We start from the raw sequence: 20,748 nt of genomic DNA, 5'->3' as shown, positions 1-20,748 counted from the left end.
CTGCATTGTTGATAGAAATGTAAATTGACACAACTTTGGAAAATGATTTGGCAGTATCCCCACAGGTACATACAAATCTACTTTACGATCCAGCTATTCCACTCTTGGATTCCTAATAGAAATGAATGCTATGTCTCCCAAAATATGTAAGATTGACCACAGATTTATTAGTAAGAAAAACTGGAGGGACACCTGGGTGGCTCAGTCAGTTAAGTGCCCGACTTCAGCTCAGGTCATGATCTCACAGTTTGTGGGTTTGAACCCTGCATCAGGCCCTGCACTAACAGTGTAGAGCCTGCGTGGCATTCTCTCTCTTTCCCTCTCTCTCTGCCCCTCCCCAATTCATGCTTTCTCTCTCTCTCAAAAATAAATAAATAAACTTAAAAAAAAAAAAATGAAAGAAAAGAAAAAACTGAAACCCACACAAATGTGTATCAATACAGAATGAATATATTGTATCAAGATTTAGACAATGGCAGCCTGCAGGCAAAATATGGCCCGTCACCTATTTTGGTATGGCCAATGACCTAAGAAAGGTTTTACATTTTTAAATGGTTGAAAAAATAAGAGTAGTATTTTGCAATATGTAAAAAATTATATGAAATCCAAATTTCAGCGTCCATAAATAAAGTTTTCTTGGAATACAGCCACACTAATTTGTTTACATATTATCTATGGTTGCTTTCATGCTAGAATAGCAGAGTTGAGTAGGTGTGACAGACAACATCTGGCACATAAAACCAAAAATATTTATTTGCTGGCTAAAGGACTCATCTCGGAGTCTTAATGTTGACAAAAACATGCCAGGCACATATCATTACATTGATTGTATTCAAATGAAGTTCAAGAATACACAAAAGTAATCTGTGGTGTTAGAGAAGTCCAAATAATGGTCCCTTCTAAGTAGAGTCACAGTTGACCAGGATGGGGCACAAGGGAACATTCTGGCATTTTGGAAATCAATGTTCTTTATCTTGATCTGTGTGTGGTGATTGCCTGTGTATACAAAAATCATGGAGGTGTATATATAATATTTGTAGACTTTATGTAAATTATTCCTCTAAAAAAAAAGACTAAGGCTGAAATTACACTTTTTCCCATCTCTCTTCATTTCAATATAAAACTCATTTTTCAAATTATTTGCCAGATGAAATTCTTGTTTCTCCAATTTAGGTAGCCACTGGTAACTGTTTAAATTTAAGTTTATTAAAATTAAACAAAATTAAACATTCATTCCTTGGTCAAACTAACCACACTTAAGGGGCTTGAATAGTCATATGTGGCTAGTGGCTACTATACTGGACAGTGCAGATACAAAACATAGAACTGAGTTTTACAGAAAGTTCTATTGGGCAGCTGTACTCCAAAAACTTACATAAAGGTTCATTTTAAAGGTGAGAAAACTGAAGTTTTGAGATACACAGTGCTGCATTCACTTCTTTTCCCATATTCACTGCTACAGATGAACTCACAATGTATCATTCATTTAACATTTCTATAATTATATAGGAATCTATTCTAAATTCATAACCATGCAAAGAAAAAGCATTTTGTAAGTCATAAAATACTTAGATTGTCTAATTAATCCCAGGCATCACCCTTATAGTCACACTGTTCCCGAGACACTCTCACAATCCCAAATGGATCACACGCATATCCACTAACATGCCTCTTACAGTCTAAAACACAATCTGATACACAGCACATTCCCCACAGACGTCTCTTCCCCTGCAGAAGACACTTGGATAACAAACACATGTCCGTGAAGTGTGTCAAACCTCTGATGCCTCTTGAGCAGAAACCCGGGTGGTCACAGCTACTGCGTCTGAGCCACAGCTCTTGTCTGAGAAATCTGGACCCTACCTCCTGGCCTTCTGCAGCTTTTTCAGCCCTGGACTACATTTGTCTGAAGGCTTCACTACAAGACCCAAACTCTGGTAATCTTCTTGGGATTTTCTGGAGGAGCCACTTGAGTCCAATGAGATAGGTCAGCACACACGTAGTAGTAGCCTGAGATTCCCCCATTCGAGCAAGGGAGACTCAAGGCTCGGGCCGATTCCGGGCCGCAGAATGTGGCCAGTGCCTCTGCATTCTGTTGGATCGAGCGGCGGGAGGTGGGGGTGGGGGGAGGGTGGTCACATTTTTGACTACATTTCCCAGAGGCCACCGCGTCCCTGCGCCATTTCGTACACTTATTCCGTTACGTCTTGATGCAGGGATCCAGTCTGCAGCGGTCAGGTGAGTGGACCGTCTCACTGGGACCCGCACGCTGCATTTAATTTGGAGCATCCAGAAAGAAGTTCTCATATGGTGCTGGGAATACCGGTATGCCAGCTGGGGCTCGGTGCTGTGAGGAATCGGGACGATCCCGGCTCTGGACTACGTTTCCATTAGGTCATAGAGCTCCAGGTTGATTCCTTACGGAAGTCGGCCTTGCCTGGGGAGTAGCTGTGACCTTCTTCTCCGGCAATATCTGCACCGTCACTTCGGTTCAGACCGGCAGAGGCGTGGTGCTATTAGCTTTTTCCCTCAGCCCCTGTGATGTGGGCGTGCACTTAGCGCCCCTCCCGGCTGGCAAACTCTGCGCCTTATCTTTGGTTCCGGTAGGACGGGATAGGGAATATGTTACCCTTAACGTTCCACCGTGCTGGATGTGTGTGTCCCTTTCTGTGGCGGCGCGATGGGCTTGCCTGCCGTCTTCTAATGCTTTTGGCGGCCAGGGATACTTCGCACCTGTGTACTTTACCCCCGTATGACACGGACAGAGTCCGTTGAGAATCGCGCGGTTCCAGGTGCTGCAGTTTCCTCACTTTACTGTGCTGAGAACGTGACTATTTTGAAGCTGTATAATGAGGATTTACACCTGAAGCGCCCTAGGAAGGGAGAAGACCACCATAATAGGATGCCCCATTCTACTTTGAGAGCCCTGTGGGGAAAATCAATCCCTTTCTCTGGCCTGAAGTTGTGGGAGATGATCCTAAATATTTTGTTGGCTGTGAGAAAGGCTTGGTAGCCTATGATTGTTTAGTCCCTTCTACTTTTTCTAACAGAGCCACACAGGAAAGGAAAAGAATGTTGCACATCTAAAAGACTTGCCTAAAATGAGTTACCATTTTCTTCCTCCCCTCAAGTTTCTTACTTTTCAAGATGTTGCAGTACGTTCTGCAACATCTTAAGGAAGAACCAGCCATTCAGTGACTTGTCCTTAGGCATTAGCTATCCCCATAAATGATGGCGCTCCAGGGATGAGCTCACTAGGCTAACTCCACTCCCAACCACACTACACCTGTTCTCTCCACCCAATGGCAAATCAGCCATTTCTAAGATTTTTGATGACAGAGAACTACGCCCTCCGGAGGAAATTTGAAGATTTTTATTTTAACTTTATTACGGAAAATTTCAAGCAGGATAGAAAGTAATATAAACCCAATGTGCTCAATACCCACCTATAATTTAAAACGTTTGCAAATAGCCTTACATCCTTCCTCCTTTTTTTCTGTAGCATTTCAAAAATTGTATAATTTTATCCATATGTATACATATATAACCAAAAAACATATTTTTAGATAACCACAGTGATGTTACCCCAGCTTGAAAAACTAACAGTAATTCCATAATATCATATATGCAATACATACATATTTGTTTCCCCAGTATTTTCAAAGATAGATTTTTACAATTGGTTTGTTCAAATCATGATCCAGATAAGGTCTACACAGTGCATAAGGTTGCCAAACATCTTAAATTTCTTTAATCTGTAAATTTCCCTTCTATTTTTTGCTTTTGTTTTATTTTAATTGGTATTACTGATTTGCTTTTTTAAAAAAAACTAGGTTTATAGAATATTCTACATTCTGCTTTTGGCTAATTGCTTCCTTAGGGTGTCATATAATTTGTTCTCCTATGCCCCGTATTTCTGTAAATGAGTAGTTAGTTCTAGAAACTTGATCAAATCCAGATCATATTTTGCCTAAATCCCATTTTCAGACAAAAATAATTCATAGTTGGTGCCTTGTACTTCCTATTACATCACATCCTGAGGCTTTTAAAGTCTGGTGTCCCACTTCTGGTGATGCCATATTGATCAGTGTTCAAGGGCTGTCCACTTAACCTTTTTATAAGGCTCTCCTTTTTTCACCTATTAATAGAGGAAGGTATTGTCCACCCACCCACCCTCCTCCCCCCCGGGGGATAAAACTTGGTTCTTAGCAGGGCAAACTCTTAAGATATTGCAATGGTTTGTGGCCCTTGGAGCCACACAGTACATAAACACATATACAGTATAACCATGGCATTAAAATTTTATAGTTGAATAGTGGTTAGGGAAAAAAAAGGTGTCTAAAAAGGCTCTTTCAGCCTTTTTAGGGGAAACAAGGGGAAAAAAGGTCAAGAAACACCTAAAGTTTATAACATCCATTTATGATTGATGGTGAGATCTGTTATTTCATTAAAGATTACATACAGTGATTTTTAAAAATTTAATTGTTTTATTATTTATTTTAGAGAGAGTATGAGCAGGGGAGGGGCAGAGGGAAGTAGAGAGAGAGAGAGAGAGAGAGAGAGAGAGAGGGAGAGGGAGAGGGAGAGAGATTCCGAAGCAGGCTCCAGGCTCTGAGCTGTCAGCACAGAGCCCCACACGGGGCTCAAACTCATGAACGGCAAGATCAAGACCTGGGCCAAAGTCGGATGCTTAACTGACTGAGCCACCCAGGTGCCCCTACATATAGTGATTTTTAAAAATTCTCTCACTTCCTTCTGCATTTCTTAGTTGGACTTCTATAAATAAGAAATTTGCTTCAAAACTATTTGGTTATTCTCAAATTCAGTTCATATAGAAAGACAATAATCTATTTAATTCTTTGCCTTTATATATTAGTTTTCAAAGAAATTAGTTGGCATCCTACAACCTCCTAAAGAGTCCCAAAAGTAAGTGAGTCAGTTTATTTTGAGTATTCATGGGTTTTGGAAATACATTTGATAGGTTTCCAACCACTGTAATCTTTTTTTTTTTTTTTTTTTTTTTTTAGAGAGAGAGAGAGAGAGAGAGAGAGGACACATGTGCACATGAGCTGGTGGGGCAGAGAGAGAATATCAGGGCTCAGGGCTCAATGCAGGGCTTGATCTCATGACTGTGAGATGAGGACCTGAGCTGAAATCAAGAGTCAGTCACTTAACCAACTGAGTCACCCAGGTACCCCTCATTATTCCTTTTTATCTCAAACTGCCCTCTATGTATTTATTACTTTTAAAAATTTATTTATTTATTTTGAGAGAGAGAGAGAGAGAGAGAATCCCAAGCCGGTTCTGTGCTGTCAGCATGCAGTCAGACACAGGGTTCAAACTCACCAACTGTGAGATTATGACCTGAGCTGAAATCAAGAGTCAGACACTTAACCGACTGAGCCCCCCAGGTACCCTGAACTGCTCTCTCTTTAGCCAGTGGGAGTCCCTTCTGGTCAGTTCCTATGTCTTTTGACATGATCATATAAGAATTGATAGCTTATTTACTTTCTGGCACAAGCTGTCCCAAGTTCACCTTGTACATTTTCTGTGCCAGATCCAAAATGAGCCATCTCTCTAAGGAGTTCTGGTTCCTCTTATGGATCATGGCATATAGAGACTACAGTTTGGATATTAGGAATATTCATTGTCATAGGGCTGTCATTTCTTCTAAGGCTTTTCAGAGGACAAAGCTAATAACTTGTTTTTAATGTATAAACCATAATCATGAATTCATAATCATATTTCCATTTAGACCAATGATAACAAGGTTTTTTTCTATTTGATTTTATAACTTTGTCTCTCCTTTTATACTGACATTCTTGGTTGCTAACAACGTTAATATAATTAGTCTGTTTTACCTGAAAATGTACTTATAATGGTGTCAAAACAACAATAGCAACATTACAACTATCAAAATAGGGAATGTTTGTAAATTTATTTTGGTTATCATATTTCCTATATTTAAGGTTCATGTGTTACATTTGGTTATGTCTCTTTAGTATCTTAATCAAGTATAAATGTTCTCATAACATTTATTCAAAAAATTTTTGTTTTGATATAATATTACACCCCCAAAATAGTAGAATGAATTCTCATATGCCCTTATAGTTTTATTAAATTGTTAACATTAGCTTTTCATTTGCTCTTTCCTTCTACATATGTTCTTTTTTTCTGAACCAGTCGGTAGTAATTTTCAGATATCATGTTCCTTTATTCATAAAAATACATCAGTGTATTTTTCTAAGTACAAGGACTACCACTATCATTCATTTATTAAAATCAGGAAATGTAGCATAGATATAATAATTATTTAATTCAGAATTCATAGAAAAATTTCACTAGTTGCCCCAGTACTGCCCTTTATAGCCTTTTTTCCCTTGATCTGGGATCCATTCCAGAATCACATCTAGGATCAAATATTTCATTTAGTTATCACATCTCTTTAGTCTTATTTAATCTGAAATAATTCCTTGTGTATGCCCATTGGCTGCCTTGTGGATGTTGTTTGTATGATCATGCTTTTTTATTTGACTTGGGATTTGAGGATTAAATAAAAGTAATGTTTGATTCTACAAAAGTTATTCACCATGTCTCATAAAAGACAAATTTGGACTTAGCTAACGAATGACTTTATTTATTTATTTAAAAAAATTTTTTTGACATTTATTCATTTTTTGAGAGAGAGAGAGACCGTGTAAGTGGAGGAGGGTCAGAGAGAAAGACACAGAATCAGAAGCAGGCTCCAGACTTTGAGCTTGTTAGCACAGAGCCGGACGTGGGGCTTGAACCCACGAGCTGTGAGATCATGACCTGAGCTGAAGTCACCCCTGGGAATGACTTTATTTAAAGGATCACTGCAGTGAGGGAAGGAAGACTTGTAATTGGGAGAACACTCCAACCATAAGATCTGCAGGCATCTAAAAGGTCAGGCAGAAAAGAATTTTTTTTTATAAGGAAGATAAAGCCAGAAAGAACTGGGACAAGTGGGGAGTCAGAAGTGTAGATTTTGTTCTCTGAAGCTTGTATCATTGTTAAGAGGGTTGTTTGCATCCTTTGCTGGCTCAGAATACAGGGTAGGCCAAAGTTCAAAGGCCTGAGAGAAGGAAAGAAGCCTGACTAAAGTTTGGTCAAGTAAAGTTATCGGGCATTTTTGTCCAGATTAGTGAGTGGGGTCAAACAGCTCAGCTAGTCATTTATGAGACAAAGAATGGCCATTTGGAGGTTCTGCCTGGCCTTCTCATAGGTTAAAAAAGGGGGGAAGGGTCATCCTCCAGTCTTATCTAAGTCATAGAGGGAAGGGAGGTTCATTTAATTCACCTGTTTCCTAGTCTATAAAGGATGAGGGGGTATCTCTCATTGTGGCTATGGCTATTTTTCAGGATCATAGTTCTTGGATAAAGTTTAACATTGTGAAACCCACCAATTATGTCAAGGGCTGAGAAGTTAAAATGTTGACAATATGTGAATGAAGATCAAGAGACCAGTTAAAAGTTTCTTCTATCTAGTAGAAGTTAAGTTCACTAAAAATAATTTTTAAGAAATTAATTTTTCAATTGTTTTACCTTTTGTTGGAAAAGAATGGTTTTGAATGATATATTAAAATTTTAATTACATTGTTTATATTATATACTTTTTTTTTTTTTTTTAAATGTTTTTTTATTTTTGGAGAGAGAGTGAGAGACAGAGCACAGGCAGGTAAGGAGCAGAGAGAGCAGAAGACACAGAATCTGAAGCAAGCTCCAGGCTTGGAGCTGTCAGCACAGAACCCAATGTGGAGCTCAAACTGAGCTCAAACTCTCACAAACTGAGATTGTGACCTGAACTGAAGTTGGACGCTTAACCAACTGAGCCACCCAGGCTCCTCTATATTATATAAACTTATATATATTTATATAAACTTATATATAACTTATATATACTTACATAAATACATATATTACAGTGTATCTGACTTATTAAAATTTCATGCTGGAGGGGGACAACTAGGAAAAAATGTCTAAAATGGCTCCTCAGAGGGGCAATGATAGAAAACAATGTTGGGAAATACTGTTTTAGCCATTTGCACAAATCTATTTTTATGTCTTTCAGGAAGTATTTCAAGTTTTTCTTCCTACAGGTTTTATGCATTTCTTGTCAACCTTAGGCCTAGATACTTCATCCTTTTTGTGGCTTCCTAAGTTCTGTGAGCCATCCTAGCAAAGTATCAAACCTAGGAGGGGACTGTGGAGGCCCCAATTTATAGCTGAGTGATCAGAAGTACTGGTGGCCAGGGATTTCAGACTGACTTCTGGAATCAGGAGCAGTCTTGTAGGATTGAGCCCTTAAGCTGTGGGAGCAAAGCATCTCACTTTGTGTGTATATGCGGGGGGAGGGGGGGGAGGGGAGGTATCTGGGGAAGCTGATCTCAGGGCTCCCTAGGTATGCCCCTATCCTAAAGATGTGAGATGCCCTGGAAAACTAGCACCCTGTGAGGTCCTATTCAGCATCAGGGGGATTCAGGAGAAGTTTGGCCTGAATTCTTTCTGCTGTAGCTGTATTCCATTGGATTTGCAGGAAAGCTAAGATTTTTCCAAACTCCCTCGAAGAGGTAAAGTAGGGGTGGCTGAGTGGCTTAGTTGGTTAAGTATCTGACTTCAGTGCAGGTCGTTATCTTGCAGCTCGTGGGTTTGAGCCCCACGTCGGGCTCTGTGCTGACAGTTCAGAGCCTGCAGCCTGTTTCAGGCAGGCTCACACTCTCTCTCTCTCTCTCTCTTAAAAATAAACAAACATTAAAAATTAAAAAAAAAAAAAGATGTGAAATAAAGTTAGTGTCAAGGTGCTTATTTTGTGGGCTCTGAGGCAAGGTTTATCTCATGGCTTCTGTTTCTCTCTCCAGCCCTGCGTTCTCTGAACTTTGCACATCTCCAGGAAAAGAACCCAGAAAACCAATCAGTCCTGATAGTTCTAGAAAACATGCCCCATGTGAGTTACTGTTTCATTTTTCCTTTTTTTTTTTTTTAAGATTTTTTTTTTAAATTTTCTTGTAATCTCTGCACCAAATGTGAGGCTCAAACTCACAACCCCGAGATTGAATTGCATGCTCTACCGACTGAGCCAGCCAGGGGCCCCTCATTTTTCCTTCCTGAAGTGATGTGTTGTGTGATGTGAGCACCAGATTTATTTATCCCCAAATTTTCTGCCTTGCTTAGCTGCCTGAAGGAACCACTCCCAAATTTCTCCCATTCCAGTGGCTAATCCTAGCAAAGAGCTCCATTCTTCTCTAAATGCTTTTCCTCTCACCAGAGAGTGTTTAAGTATTTTTTTCAGATCATTCTACATATTTTACATGCAAAGTCTTCTGCCAGGAGTCCTAAGGAAGCAGTATTAAAAGCAGTATTCCTAATACTAATACTCCCCTTAAGAGCAGTATTAGTATAATGGTTTGGTGAGGTAGTTACATGGGACATATGGCAAACTGATCTTCTCTATAGACCTGGGTTTCCCACTTGGAAGTGACAGCATTTCTGCTGGGTGTTCTAAGTCTCAGTGTATGATAAGATTTTCTGCACGGCTTTTAAGATTGGGTGAGGAACTGAGTCCCGAGAAGGAAGAGATCTTGCCTCTTGCAGTTTCCTGTTGATGCCATGACAAATTACTATAAACTAAGTGACTTAAAACAACATAAGTTTATTATCTTATATTTCTGGAGGTGAGTGTCTGAAATTAGTTTTACAGGCTAAATTTAAGGTGTTGGTAGGTCTGTGTTCTTCTGGAGGCGAATCTATTTCCTTGCATTTTTCCAGCTGCTAGAGGCTGCCCACGTTCCTTGGCTTGTGGCTCCCTTCCATTTTTACAGCCAGCAGTCATCATTCTGCCCTCTGCTTTCATTATCACATCTCCTTCTGGGCTTCCCTCTACCATTTAATGTTTATTTATTTCTGAGACAGAGCATGAGTGGGGGAGGGGCAGAGAAAGAGGGAGACACAGAATCAGAAGTAGGCTCCAGGCTCTGAGCTGTCAGCACAGAGCCCGACATGGGGCTCGAACTCACAGACCGTGAGATCATGCCCTGAGCCGAAGTCGGACGCTCAACCTACTGAGCCACCCAGGCGCCCCTCCCTCTACCATTTAAAATACTCTTAAGATTACATTGGTCCCAAGCAGATAATCCAGGATAATCTTCCCTTTTAAAGATCCTTAATCACATCTACAAAGTTCCATTTGCATTATAAGGTTACATACTCACAGGTTCCAGAGATTCAGATGTGGACATCTTGGGGAGGGTGTTATTCTATGTACCACAGTCCTATTACCCAGGAACCAATGAGAGGATGACCAGCAGTCAGGTTTACCTTGGAGTTGGCCAGAATGTGTCAGTGATACCCGAGGCACCTAGATTGGCATCCATAAACTAGCTGTAGCCTAGGAACACAGAAAGTAGAAATAAAACCTGCCAAATGCCTACTCTCTTGAGAACTGTAGATTCTTAGAGCTCAAAGACGTTGGAGAATTAAATGAAATACTCCCAAATAAGCAGATCATTTCATACATAAAATGGAAACATAATATTGTGACTTGAAGAATTCAAATCTTCAAAACATTCTTTTTTAAAAAATATTTATTTATTTTGAGAGAGAGAGTGTGTGTGTATGCACAAGCCAGGGAGGGACAGAGACAGAGGGAGAGAGGGAATTCCAAGCAGGCTCTGCACAGAGCCCGATTCAGGATTAAATCTCACGAACTGTGAGAGCATAACCTGAGCCAAAATCAAGAGTCAGATGCTTAACTGACTGAACCACCCAGGTGCCTTAATCTTCAAAAAATTCTTAAGTTATATCCAAATTCTATGTTTTAGCCTAGAGATTTGTTAAAAATTGTTTGGAAAGATTTCATTAAATTTGTTTATATTTTTCTTTAAGGGGAGAAGAAAAGGAAAGAACTCATATTTGTTGAGAATTTATTATTTTTTGAGAATCTGAAAAGCTTAATATACTGTGTGATTACATGTAATATTTCATTTAATTGGAGAACTGCATTCATCTGGCCTTTTGTATTCCTAGACTTTTCTGGATAATAGAATTGTCTTACTATACATTGGAAGTTTTGTCTTTGTTCAGGCACCTAATTTCTTTAATGTTACAATGTGTTCAGCCATGGCCTATTTATTGTCATCCCCTTCCTTCACACCCTCTTCTTTCTTTCCTCATTTTACCTCGAAGTCATTGCCATATTTTCACCAACAATAAATGGATTTGTTGTTTCAGTGGTTGGTGACTTTCAGGGATGTGGCCATCGACTTCTCTCAGGAGGAGTGGGAATGCCTTAACTCCACTCAGAGGGATTTGTACAGGGATGTGATGTTGGAGAACTACAGCAACCTGATCTCACTAGGTAAGATCATCTTGTACAGAAAGGTTTGAGTGTTTTGGAGGTAGAGATGTAACCGAACTCAAGGTGCACTAAATTGCACACAACCCAAGGAAATGTTGAAAGCAAAGAACTTTGTATTACTTGCTACAGAGACAGGGAGATTGGTCTGAATGCACTGTCTCCCTGTGGGATTATTACAGGAAATTTTTATGCAGTGTATCAGGGTGGGGGCAGGGAGTTTGTGTAAGTAAACACTTTTGGTTCAATTAGCATGTCCAGCATGTCAACATGCCAGTATGTACATCGTATGTTCAAAAAATGGTGGAAAACTCTATCCATGATAAGAGATCTTATTTTTTTTAATGTTTATTTATTTATTTTGAGGAGGAGAGAGGGACAGTGAGAGAGGGAGAGACAGACTCCCAAGCAGGCTGCATGATCAGCATGGAGTCTGACATGGAACTTGATCTCACGACTGCAAGATCATGACCTTAGCTGAAATCAAGACAGATGCTTAACTGACTGAGCCACCCAGGCACCCTAGAGGACATCTTATTATTATAATGAGCTAAGGTAACTTCAGGTCAGCTCAGGGGGGCTTCTGTGCAGGTCCTCAGCTCTATTCTGGCACAGACTGGCTCACATAAGGAGCTAATGGGCTAGACATACTTAGCAAGGAACTGTCAGGTGAAACACCTATTTAGGTGTCTCCTTGGCTGGAAATATTGATTCTGGAAAACAATTCTGCAAAACAATTATTGATTCTGCTTTTGTCTTTTCCCCTCCTCCCTTCTGCTGATAGCTTTAAGCCCTCTTATTGGAATAACTTCCCCTTTCATTCTAGCTAACAGAAGTAGACAGCTCCACTGTGTACCTTCTTTTGTTTTATATATATATTTTTCAATATATGAAATTTATTGTCAAATTGGTTTCCATACAACACCCAGTGCTCATTATATAATTGTTTTTAATGTTTATTTATTTTTGAGAGAGAGAGAGAGAGAGAGAGAGAGAGAGAGAGAGTATGAGTGGGGGAGGGGCAGAGAGAGAGCGAGAGACACAGAATCCAAAGCAGGTACCAGGGTCTGAGCTGTCCGCAGAGAGTCCCACACGGGGCTCAAACTCACAAACTGCGAGATCATGACCTGAGCTGAAGTCGGACGCTCAACCGATTGAGCCAGCCAGGTGCCCCTCCACTGTGTACCTTCTTATTTCTCATCCTTCAGACCTTCACATATTCCTCTGTCACTTCCTTCAGTGTCTTTGATGACCAGTGGACTGGATTTGAATCTGGGACTCTTATACCATGACCATATCCCATTTCTTTTCTTTTAAGCTGGATGTGCGATCCCTAAACCAGATGTGTTTTCTTTATTGGAGCAAGGGAAGGACCCCTGGATGGTGACAAGAGCCATGACAAGAAGATGGAGCTCAGGTGAATAAAGAGCAAGTCACATAGGAGCAGCTATTGCTCATAATAATACAGCTGGTCTGTGAGGTGGCAACACTTGGAGATGTTTGCATGAAGCTCTCTTCAAAGGCCTGTGGAAAGAAGCCTAAGGTCTCAGCAGGAAGGTGATATCAATATGAGTTGCCAAAGGAACTTCCTTTCCAACTCCCATTTACCATTCTTCTTCTCTCATATTCCCCTTTTGTTTTAATGAGGAAGTTACTTTTCATTTCTTCCAAAGATAATCCTTTTATTTATTTTTAATTGAGTTGGTGTCTCTAGCCAGCAAATGTTTATGGAGAGCTTGCTGTGTTCTTAGATTAGGATAATCAGGGATGATCTCCCAGAGGAAGTAATTTTGAACTGAGTCCTGAATGAAATTAGCCATGCAAAAAAAGGGAAGTGTGTGTTCAGTCACACGGGACAGAAGTGTAGAGGCCCTGAGGAGATGCTGAACTTCACTTATTTGAGGATCAGCCTTCTGGCTGCGTGGCTAGAACAAAGTCAGCGTGGCTAGAACAAGGAGAGTGAAAGTGGAAATTAGTGATGAGGTCAGAGAAATAGGCAGAGAACAGATCACATAAGACCATGTAGGCCATTGCAAGGAATGTGATTTTATTCTAAGTATAAGGAGCTGTTGAAGGGTTTTGTGCAGATGAGTAAGGGATCTTTGTTTACACATCACTCTGGGTGCTTATGTAGAATGAGGTTAAGAATGAAAGCAAGAAGGCCAGTTAGAGGACACTAGTTCAGGAGTCCACTTTAGAGATGATAGTGTCTTGGAATGGGGTCTAATATGTGAAGAAAATGAGAATGGGTTATATCTGATGGTACAATTAATAGGATTTGCTGAAGGATTGGAAATAGAAAGAAGCATCAGAGTTTGGAAGCCTGCAGAAGGAAGTCAAGAGTTGTGCATTGGAGATGGCCATTAGATATTCTTGACAGAGAAGTTAGATAAGCATTTGAAAGCCTGCAAGATGGTAGTCAGGACTGAGGGATAAATATAAGGTAAATCTCTCGATGATGGGGCGAGATGAGAGACTAGGGAAGAAATAAGCCAACAATAAAAACTGTTGTGGGGTAATGACTTAACTCACCAGGCAGTGTTGAGGACCCATTTGAGGAATTCTCAAAAGTACAAATAGAGTTTTAAAATGTATTAGAAGTTTTTTATAATAGTGCCCTAATAATTAGGACAAAGAAATATGGTTTAAGTTTACATATGTAGAATTATTTCAACTGTATAAAAGTGCAAGAAAAAAAAATCCTGGAAGCAAATATGGGAAAAATGTTAGTTATAAGGGTGGGAGACAAAGGGGAAAAAGTATTGACAGGAAATACAGACATCTCTTTTGAGAAGTTTTACCAGGAAGGAGTACAGTAAATGGATAGGAGCTACAGGGTGAACCATAGAATCAAAGGAGTTGTTTTGTTTTGATTTTGAAGGAGAGTCTTTAAGGTGGAGATAAATATTGGAGAGATGGTACAAGAGTAAGTGATCTGGAAATATGAGTGGTAGTGGTCAGTAAGGATGGTTACTTGAAATTGAGTTTTGGGAGGTACTGTCCTAATTAGAAATAACAAGGTCTGTTATGTCTACTTCAGGGGACGGTAGGTGGAGTGAGGTGGAGGAAAACAGTGCTTCTGGGAAGCAGGGTGCTCAAGGTTGCAATCAGAGCAAGAGGTGAAGAGAATACACAGAGGGAAGGAGGCTGAGGTTGTGGAGTATTTGCAGAAAGTATATAGTGAGTTCCTGGAGCCCTAGTGGTCAGAGTAATAGAACACTGAGTCACAATAAAAGATGTCTAGACCTGGAATCGGATGAGAGGCCTAGTGATGAACAAGGATACAGAAAGCCAGGGCTTTTCAGGAGTATTGGGATACCCAGAGATGCCAAGCATTACAGGATAGGTCTTGGAGTAGTTTCTTTGGGGAGGGTGAGTACTTATTCCTGTCATAAACTAAAGGTAGTGGGACTGTCACATTGAGAGTTTATGGAAGTCAAGACCTCCTAGGAGAATCCAGCATTAAGAGCAGGATGTGGCAGTCTTACCAGCATCCAAAGCTATGGGGGGCCTCCCTTGTAGGCTGCAGTGGGTAGAGTAGCTGTCTTTTTTTTTTATGTTTATGTTTAGTTTGTTTGTTTGTTTGTTTGTTTCTTTAGAGAGCAAGAGAGTGTGGAGAGGTGGGGGCGGGGGGGGAGGTAGGAGAAGCAGAGAGAGGGGGAGAGAGATAGAATCCCAAGCAGGTTCCATGCTCAGTGCAGAGCCCATTGTGGGGCTCAGTTTCACTATCATGAGCCCATGAGCTGTGGCTGTCTTACTATAAGAGAGAATTGCAGGTGTGGCATTGCTGGAGTCTGAGATTGGGAAGGACTTTTGAGGAAAAGCAAAGGTATGTGAAAGGATGAGCCCTGAAAGGATGTAAAGCAGTAGGGAGGCCGAGGGTAGAGAGAAAAACATTCTTGGCAGAGGAAACGGTGTCCTGAAGGCCATAGAGCGATGCAGCTTGGTGTAATAGGAGGTATTCAAAGAAGGCCCTTATAGTTGGAACCTAGTGAGGGAAGGGTGCCAGGTGTGAGTTTGGAGAGTCTGCCAGGGTCTAGGCCAGGCAGAACCTTAGGGATTATAAAAATGACCCGATAGGTTGTGAACAGCATTTGTTTTTATTTTTGTTTTTTTTGTTTTGGTTTTGTTTTGTTTCTTTTTCTTTTTTTAAAGAATATTTATTTTTGAGAGAGAGAGAGAGAGAGACAGAGTGTGAGTGGGAAAGGGCAGAGAGAGAGGGAGACACAATCTGAAACAGGCTCCAGGCTCTGAGCTGTCAGCACAGAGCCCAAAGCAAGGCTCAAACTCACGAACATCGAGATCATGACCTGAACCAAAGTTGGATGTGCAACTGACTGAGCCACGGAGGCGCCCCAGTTTTGTTTTGATTCTTAAATACAATAACATAGAGCAGAAAATTTTTAAAAATATCAGAATGCATCACATGTAGCAGAGGTAAAGATTATTTCATGACTTGTTTGTTTTATGTTGTGGGTGTGTATTTGACCATAAAATAACATGTATTTCTTATCTCTCATTGAATTTTGTCCCCAAAGCATTTGCAAGCTAATGAAGAATCTTAAGTAGGACAGTGACATAATGTGATTTACATATTTAATATATCACTCTTGACTGCCAGATGGAAATTAGAAGAAGGGATCTCAGGACACGACTGAGGGGATTATTGTTCTGCTTCAAATGTGTGGTGCTCTCTGGGCTTTCTGAGTGTTGGTAATGGCATTGGGGATAAGGAAACAGATTCAAGAGAGATTTAGAGAATCAATTCAGCCAGAGTTGTTGAGGGGGGCAAGTATGAAAGAGGCCTCCCGAAATGACTTCTGCTTTTCAGACGCCATTTTGTCATTTTCAGCCATCACCCCTTTTGTATTTTCTCATTTTTTTCTTCCATTAATTTAACGACAATAAAAAGAACTGTTTAGAGGCACCCAGGTGGCTCAGTCGGTTAAGCGTCCAACTTTGGCTCAGGTCACGATCTTTCAATTCGTGAGTTCAAGCCCCGCGTCAGGTTCTCTGCTGACAGTTCAGAGCCTGGAGCCTGTTACAGATTCTGTGTCTCCCTCTCTCTCTGCCCCTCCCCTGCTCGTGCTCTGTCTCTCTCTCTCAAAAATAAATAAACATCAAAAAAGAACTATTTAATCATGTTACTATATGTGACATGGAGAGCAGTTTGGGACCTAAACTGGATTCATTTGGTTCCTTACACTGTTCCCTTGATCACCATATTCCGGTTGGGTTCTTACCTAGTGTTTTATAAATGATATTGTGCTTCTCTGACAAAGTAAAAAGCCAGGTACTCTCATCTCAGTACATTTTGCTGACATGAGTTGATGTTAAACTGAGCTGTGTGGGGTTTTTTCTTTTTGTTGTTGTTTACAATTTCTTTCTGCTTTTCAACAAAAGCATGTTTTCCTTGGATTTCTGACTCATTTCTAAAGACTGTTCAATCTTCAATTTATTGATTTATGTTTATTTCCTTTCTCAACACTATCCTCTATTACACTCTACAGCTTATGTGCATTGTTGTCAGAGATGGTGGCTGCTGTTCCAGTCACATTAGATAGTGTTCTTCTACATATTAAAGTTATATGACAAGTATAGACAATCAGATAAATGAGAGAATAAGATAAATCATGAACCCAATTCGAGTTTTCAGGGATAGTCTTTCTGAGCAGCTGCCATTTTAGTTAGGACATTTCAGACAAAAAGGAACTGGCCATGCAGAGAGCATTCCTGGCAGATAGAACAGCATGTGAGAGTGTGAAATGGGAAAGGATTTGATATGTTCCAGGAACTTCAATAAAACCAGTAAGGCTAGAGCATTGTTCCTGAAGATAGTGGTGGTTCAAAATGAGGTGAAAAAACTAATCAAGAAATGGATCATGCAGGGGCTTTTAGGCTTTGAACAGGAATTTGGATTTTATTTGAAGTACAAAGGGGTAAACCATTGAAAGGTTTTAAGCAGTATTCTCAATTTTTTTTTATATCAGAAGCATCTGGGGAAATGAAAAATGAAAGAAAATTTGTATTTTTAAAGTTGCTGATAAATACTGAGTGTCCAGTAATGGCTCTAGGTACTAGAAATAAAGCAGAGAATGAAACAAAGTCATTGCTTTGATTAAGCGTGGGCAGACAGACAAGGCACAAACTTTAAAACTAGTATATCCATTAGTGATAAATGCAATATAGGTGCATTTCTATATTGGGTGTTTTGATAATGTGTCATTTGAATGGAAAACTGAAATGAGAGAGCAAACCATGCAGGTATCTGGGAAAAGAGCATTCCAAAAGGTAAACACGGAGGTATACACTTGGTATTTTTGAACAGCAAGGAAGCCATTGTGGTGAGAACAAAATGAATAATTAGGAGTGGCAAGAGATGACATCAGAAAAGTGGCCAAGGGCAAACTCATGTAGAGTCTGTGGACCATAGTAAGGTCTTGTGAGCCATAATAAGTAAGAACTTAGGATATTATTCTAAGATGGTAAACTCAGAAGATTTTTATAGGGGAATAAGGTAATATGAATTACATTGTAAATGAATTCCTCTGGCTGCTGTGTGAAGAACAGATTGCAGGGACAATTGCAAGTGGCTTGGCCTAGAGTGATAGTAGTGGATGTGGTCGTACTTGATAAACTTAAAAAAATTTTTTTGATGTTTATTTATTTTTGAGAGAGAGAGAGACAGAGTGTGAGCAGGGGAGGGGCACAGAGAGGGGGAGACACAGAATCTGAAGCAGGATCCAGGCCCTGAGCTGTCAGCCCTGAGCCCAATGTGGGGCTCAAAGCCAGGTGAGATCATGACCTGAGCCAACATCAGACACTTAACCAACTGAGCCACCCAGGCGTCCCTTGATAAACTTTTAATAGGACAGGTAGTAGGTCTTGTTGGTAGATTGGATATCTAACTAGACATTTGACTGAATGTTTATAGGGGAGTGTTTTTGTTATTTTATAAGCTTCTTTGGTTGGATTCTAATCTACTCCAAAGTTTGAGAACCACACACTTAAACTGTTTTCCTAATTACTTTGCTCCCTATAAACTCCCCTCATTCTATGCATTCTCCTTGTGCCTTTTGTTTTAATTACACAAAATATTTCAGCACTGTTTAAGCCATTTGTTCTTATCAGAATTTTTATTTTACCTATCATTTTTATTTTAGAAGTTTCATTTCCCCTTGTTAAAAAAAAAAAAAAAAAAAAAAAAAAAAAGAAGGAATTTGCTCTCTTGTTATCTTACAGACTTGGAATCCAGTTGTGAGACCAAAAAGTCATCTCCAGAAAAGGGAGCTTATGAAATGGAATCACTGCAATGGGAAAATAGGAGGAAACCTATCAGCCATAATTTTGATTACAATGGTCTTAGAGATAATATGGAGGGCAAAGGCAAATTTGAGGATCAACAGGGAAGTCAGGAAGGACTTTACATGCACATGAAAATTACCTATGGAGAAAAGGCCACCCAAAGCCATTCTGTGTCACCTACTCTTCATCTGCTAAATCCTACCAGGGAAAAATTGTACAAATGTAAGGAATATGAACAAGCTTTCAGCTACCTGTCATGCCTTACTCCACATGAGAAAAGCCATAATAAAGAAAAACACTCTGAAGTTAAGAAACGTAGGAAGACCTTCAGCAAAAAGCCAACATATATTCAACATCAGAGGATTCAGAATGGTGAAAAGCCTTATGAGTGTATGGAATGTGGGAAGGCCTTTGGTCGTAGTTCTGATCTGATTCAACATCAGAAAATTCATACTAATGAAAAACCTTATCAGTGTAAGGCATGTGGGAAAGCTTTTATTCGTGGTTCACAGCTCACTGAACATCAGAGAGTTCATACAGGAGAGAAACCATATGAATGTAAGAAATGTGGAAAAGCCTTTAGTTATTGTTCACAATATACTCTCCATCAGAGAATTCACAGTGGTGAAAAACCCTATGAATGCAAGGAATGTGGGAAGTCCTTTATTCTTGGCTCTCAACTTACTTACCATCAGAGAATTCATAGTGGTGAGAAACCCTATGAGTGTAAGGAATGTGGAAAGGCCTTTATTCTTGGTTCACACCTTACTTATCATCAAAGAGTTCATACTGGTGAAAAGCCTTACAGATGTAAAGAATGTGGGAAGGCCTTTTTATGTGCCTCCCAACTTAATGAACATCAGCGAATCCATACAGGTGAGAAACCCTATGAATGTAAAGAATGTGGGAAGGCCTTTTTTCGTGGCTCACAACTTACTTACCATTTGAGAGTTCATACAGGTGAGAGACCCTATAAATGTAAAGAATGTGGAAAAGCCTTTATTTCTAATTCTAATCTTACTCAACATCAGAGAATTCATACAGGTGAAAAACCCTACAAATGTAAAGAATGTGAGAAGGCCTTCATTTGTGGCAAACAGCTTAGTGAACATCAGAGAATTCATACAGGTGAGAAACCCTTTGAATGTAAGGAGTGTGGAAAGGCTTTTATTCGTGGTGCATATCTTACTCAACATGAGAAAATTCATGGTGAGAAACATTATGAATGTAAGGAATGTGGGAAGACCTTTTTTCGTGCCACACAACTTACATATCACCAGAGAATTCATACAGGTGAGAAACCCTACAAATGTAAGGAATGTGACAAGGCTTTTATTTATGGCTCACAACTTAGTGAGCACCAGAGAATTCATAGAGGTGAAAAACCCTATGAATGTAAGCAGTGTGGGAAGGCCTTTATTCGTGGTTCACATCTTACTGAACATCTAAGAACTCATTCTGGTGAGAAACCCTATGAATGTAAGGAATGTGGGAAGGCCTTTAGTCGTGGCTCAGAACTTACTCTACATCAAAGGATCCATACTGGTGAGAAACCTTATGCATGTGTCCAATGTGGTAAAGACTTTAGACGTCATTCACAACTTACTCAACATATGAGGCTTCATAATTGAAAAAGCTTTGAATATGATTTAATATAAGAAAGGCTTCAACTGTATTCAACACCTCTGGAATATTAGAGAACCCATATTATGTTCGTAATGAATGTAGGACATCCTTTTACTTGTGCTCATAATGAACTCATTTTTAGAAAGCCTATATTAATGAATGCAGAAATAACTTCTGAAACACAGTAAACATTTATTTTAATTTTCATGTTTTTATTTTTTATTTTTAAAGTAGGCTTCATGCCCAGCACAGAGTCCAACTTAGGGCTTGAACTCACGACCCTGAGATCAAGACCTTAGCTGAGATCAAGAGTCAGACACGTAACCAACTAAGCCACCCAGGTACCCCCTATTAAACAATTTTAACAATCTATAGCCTTGGAATGTAATCTGAAATATATCTTTTATTGAGTACTATCTCTATTTCACCATTTCCTGTGAAATTGGA

General features: G+C 39.7%; 1 protein-coding gene across 1 annotated transcript in view; it reads left to right on the top strand.

Annotated features, from left to right (window-relative positions):
• LOC102956353 overlaps positions 1-20,531 on the top strand; it is a 50,320-nt gene extending 29,789 nt beyond the window's left edge. Inside the window, exons 5-9 of the mRNA XM_007096859.3 lie at positions 1,607-1,937; positions 8,879-8,964; positions 11,247-11,373; positions 12,689-12,787; positions 18,613-20,531. Of these exons, the coding sequence (XP_007096921.2) occupies positions 1,607-1,937; positions 8,879-8,964; positions 11,247-11,373; positions 12,689-12,787; positions 18,613-20,306 (2,337 nt within the window). The 3' untranslated portion in view covers positions 20,307-20,531. The remainder of the gene's footprint in view (positions 1-1,606; positions 1,938-8,878; positions 8,965-11,246; positions 11,374-12,688; positions 12,788-18,612) is intronic.
• Positions 20,532-20,748: the final 217 nt, after the last annotated feature.

This window comes from Panthera tigris, chromosome E2, assembly GCF_018350195.1.
Source record: "Panthera tigris isolate Pti1 chromosome E2, P.tigris_Pti1_mat1.1, whole genome shotgun sequence".
NCBI classification, from domain to species: Eukaryota; Metazoa; Chordata; class Mammalia; order Carnivora; family Felidae; genus Panthera; species Panthera tigris.
Note: the sequence above shows the minus strand (reverse complement) of the source record. Positions and strands in the feature narration are given on the sequence as shown.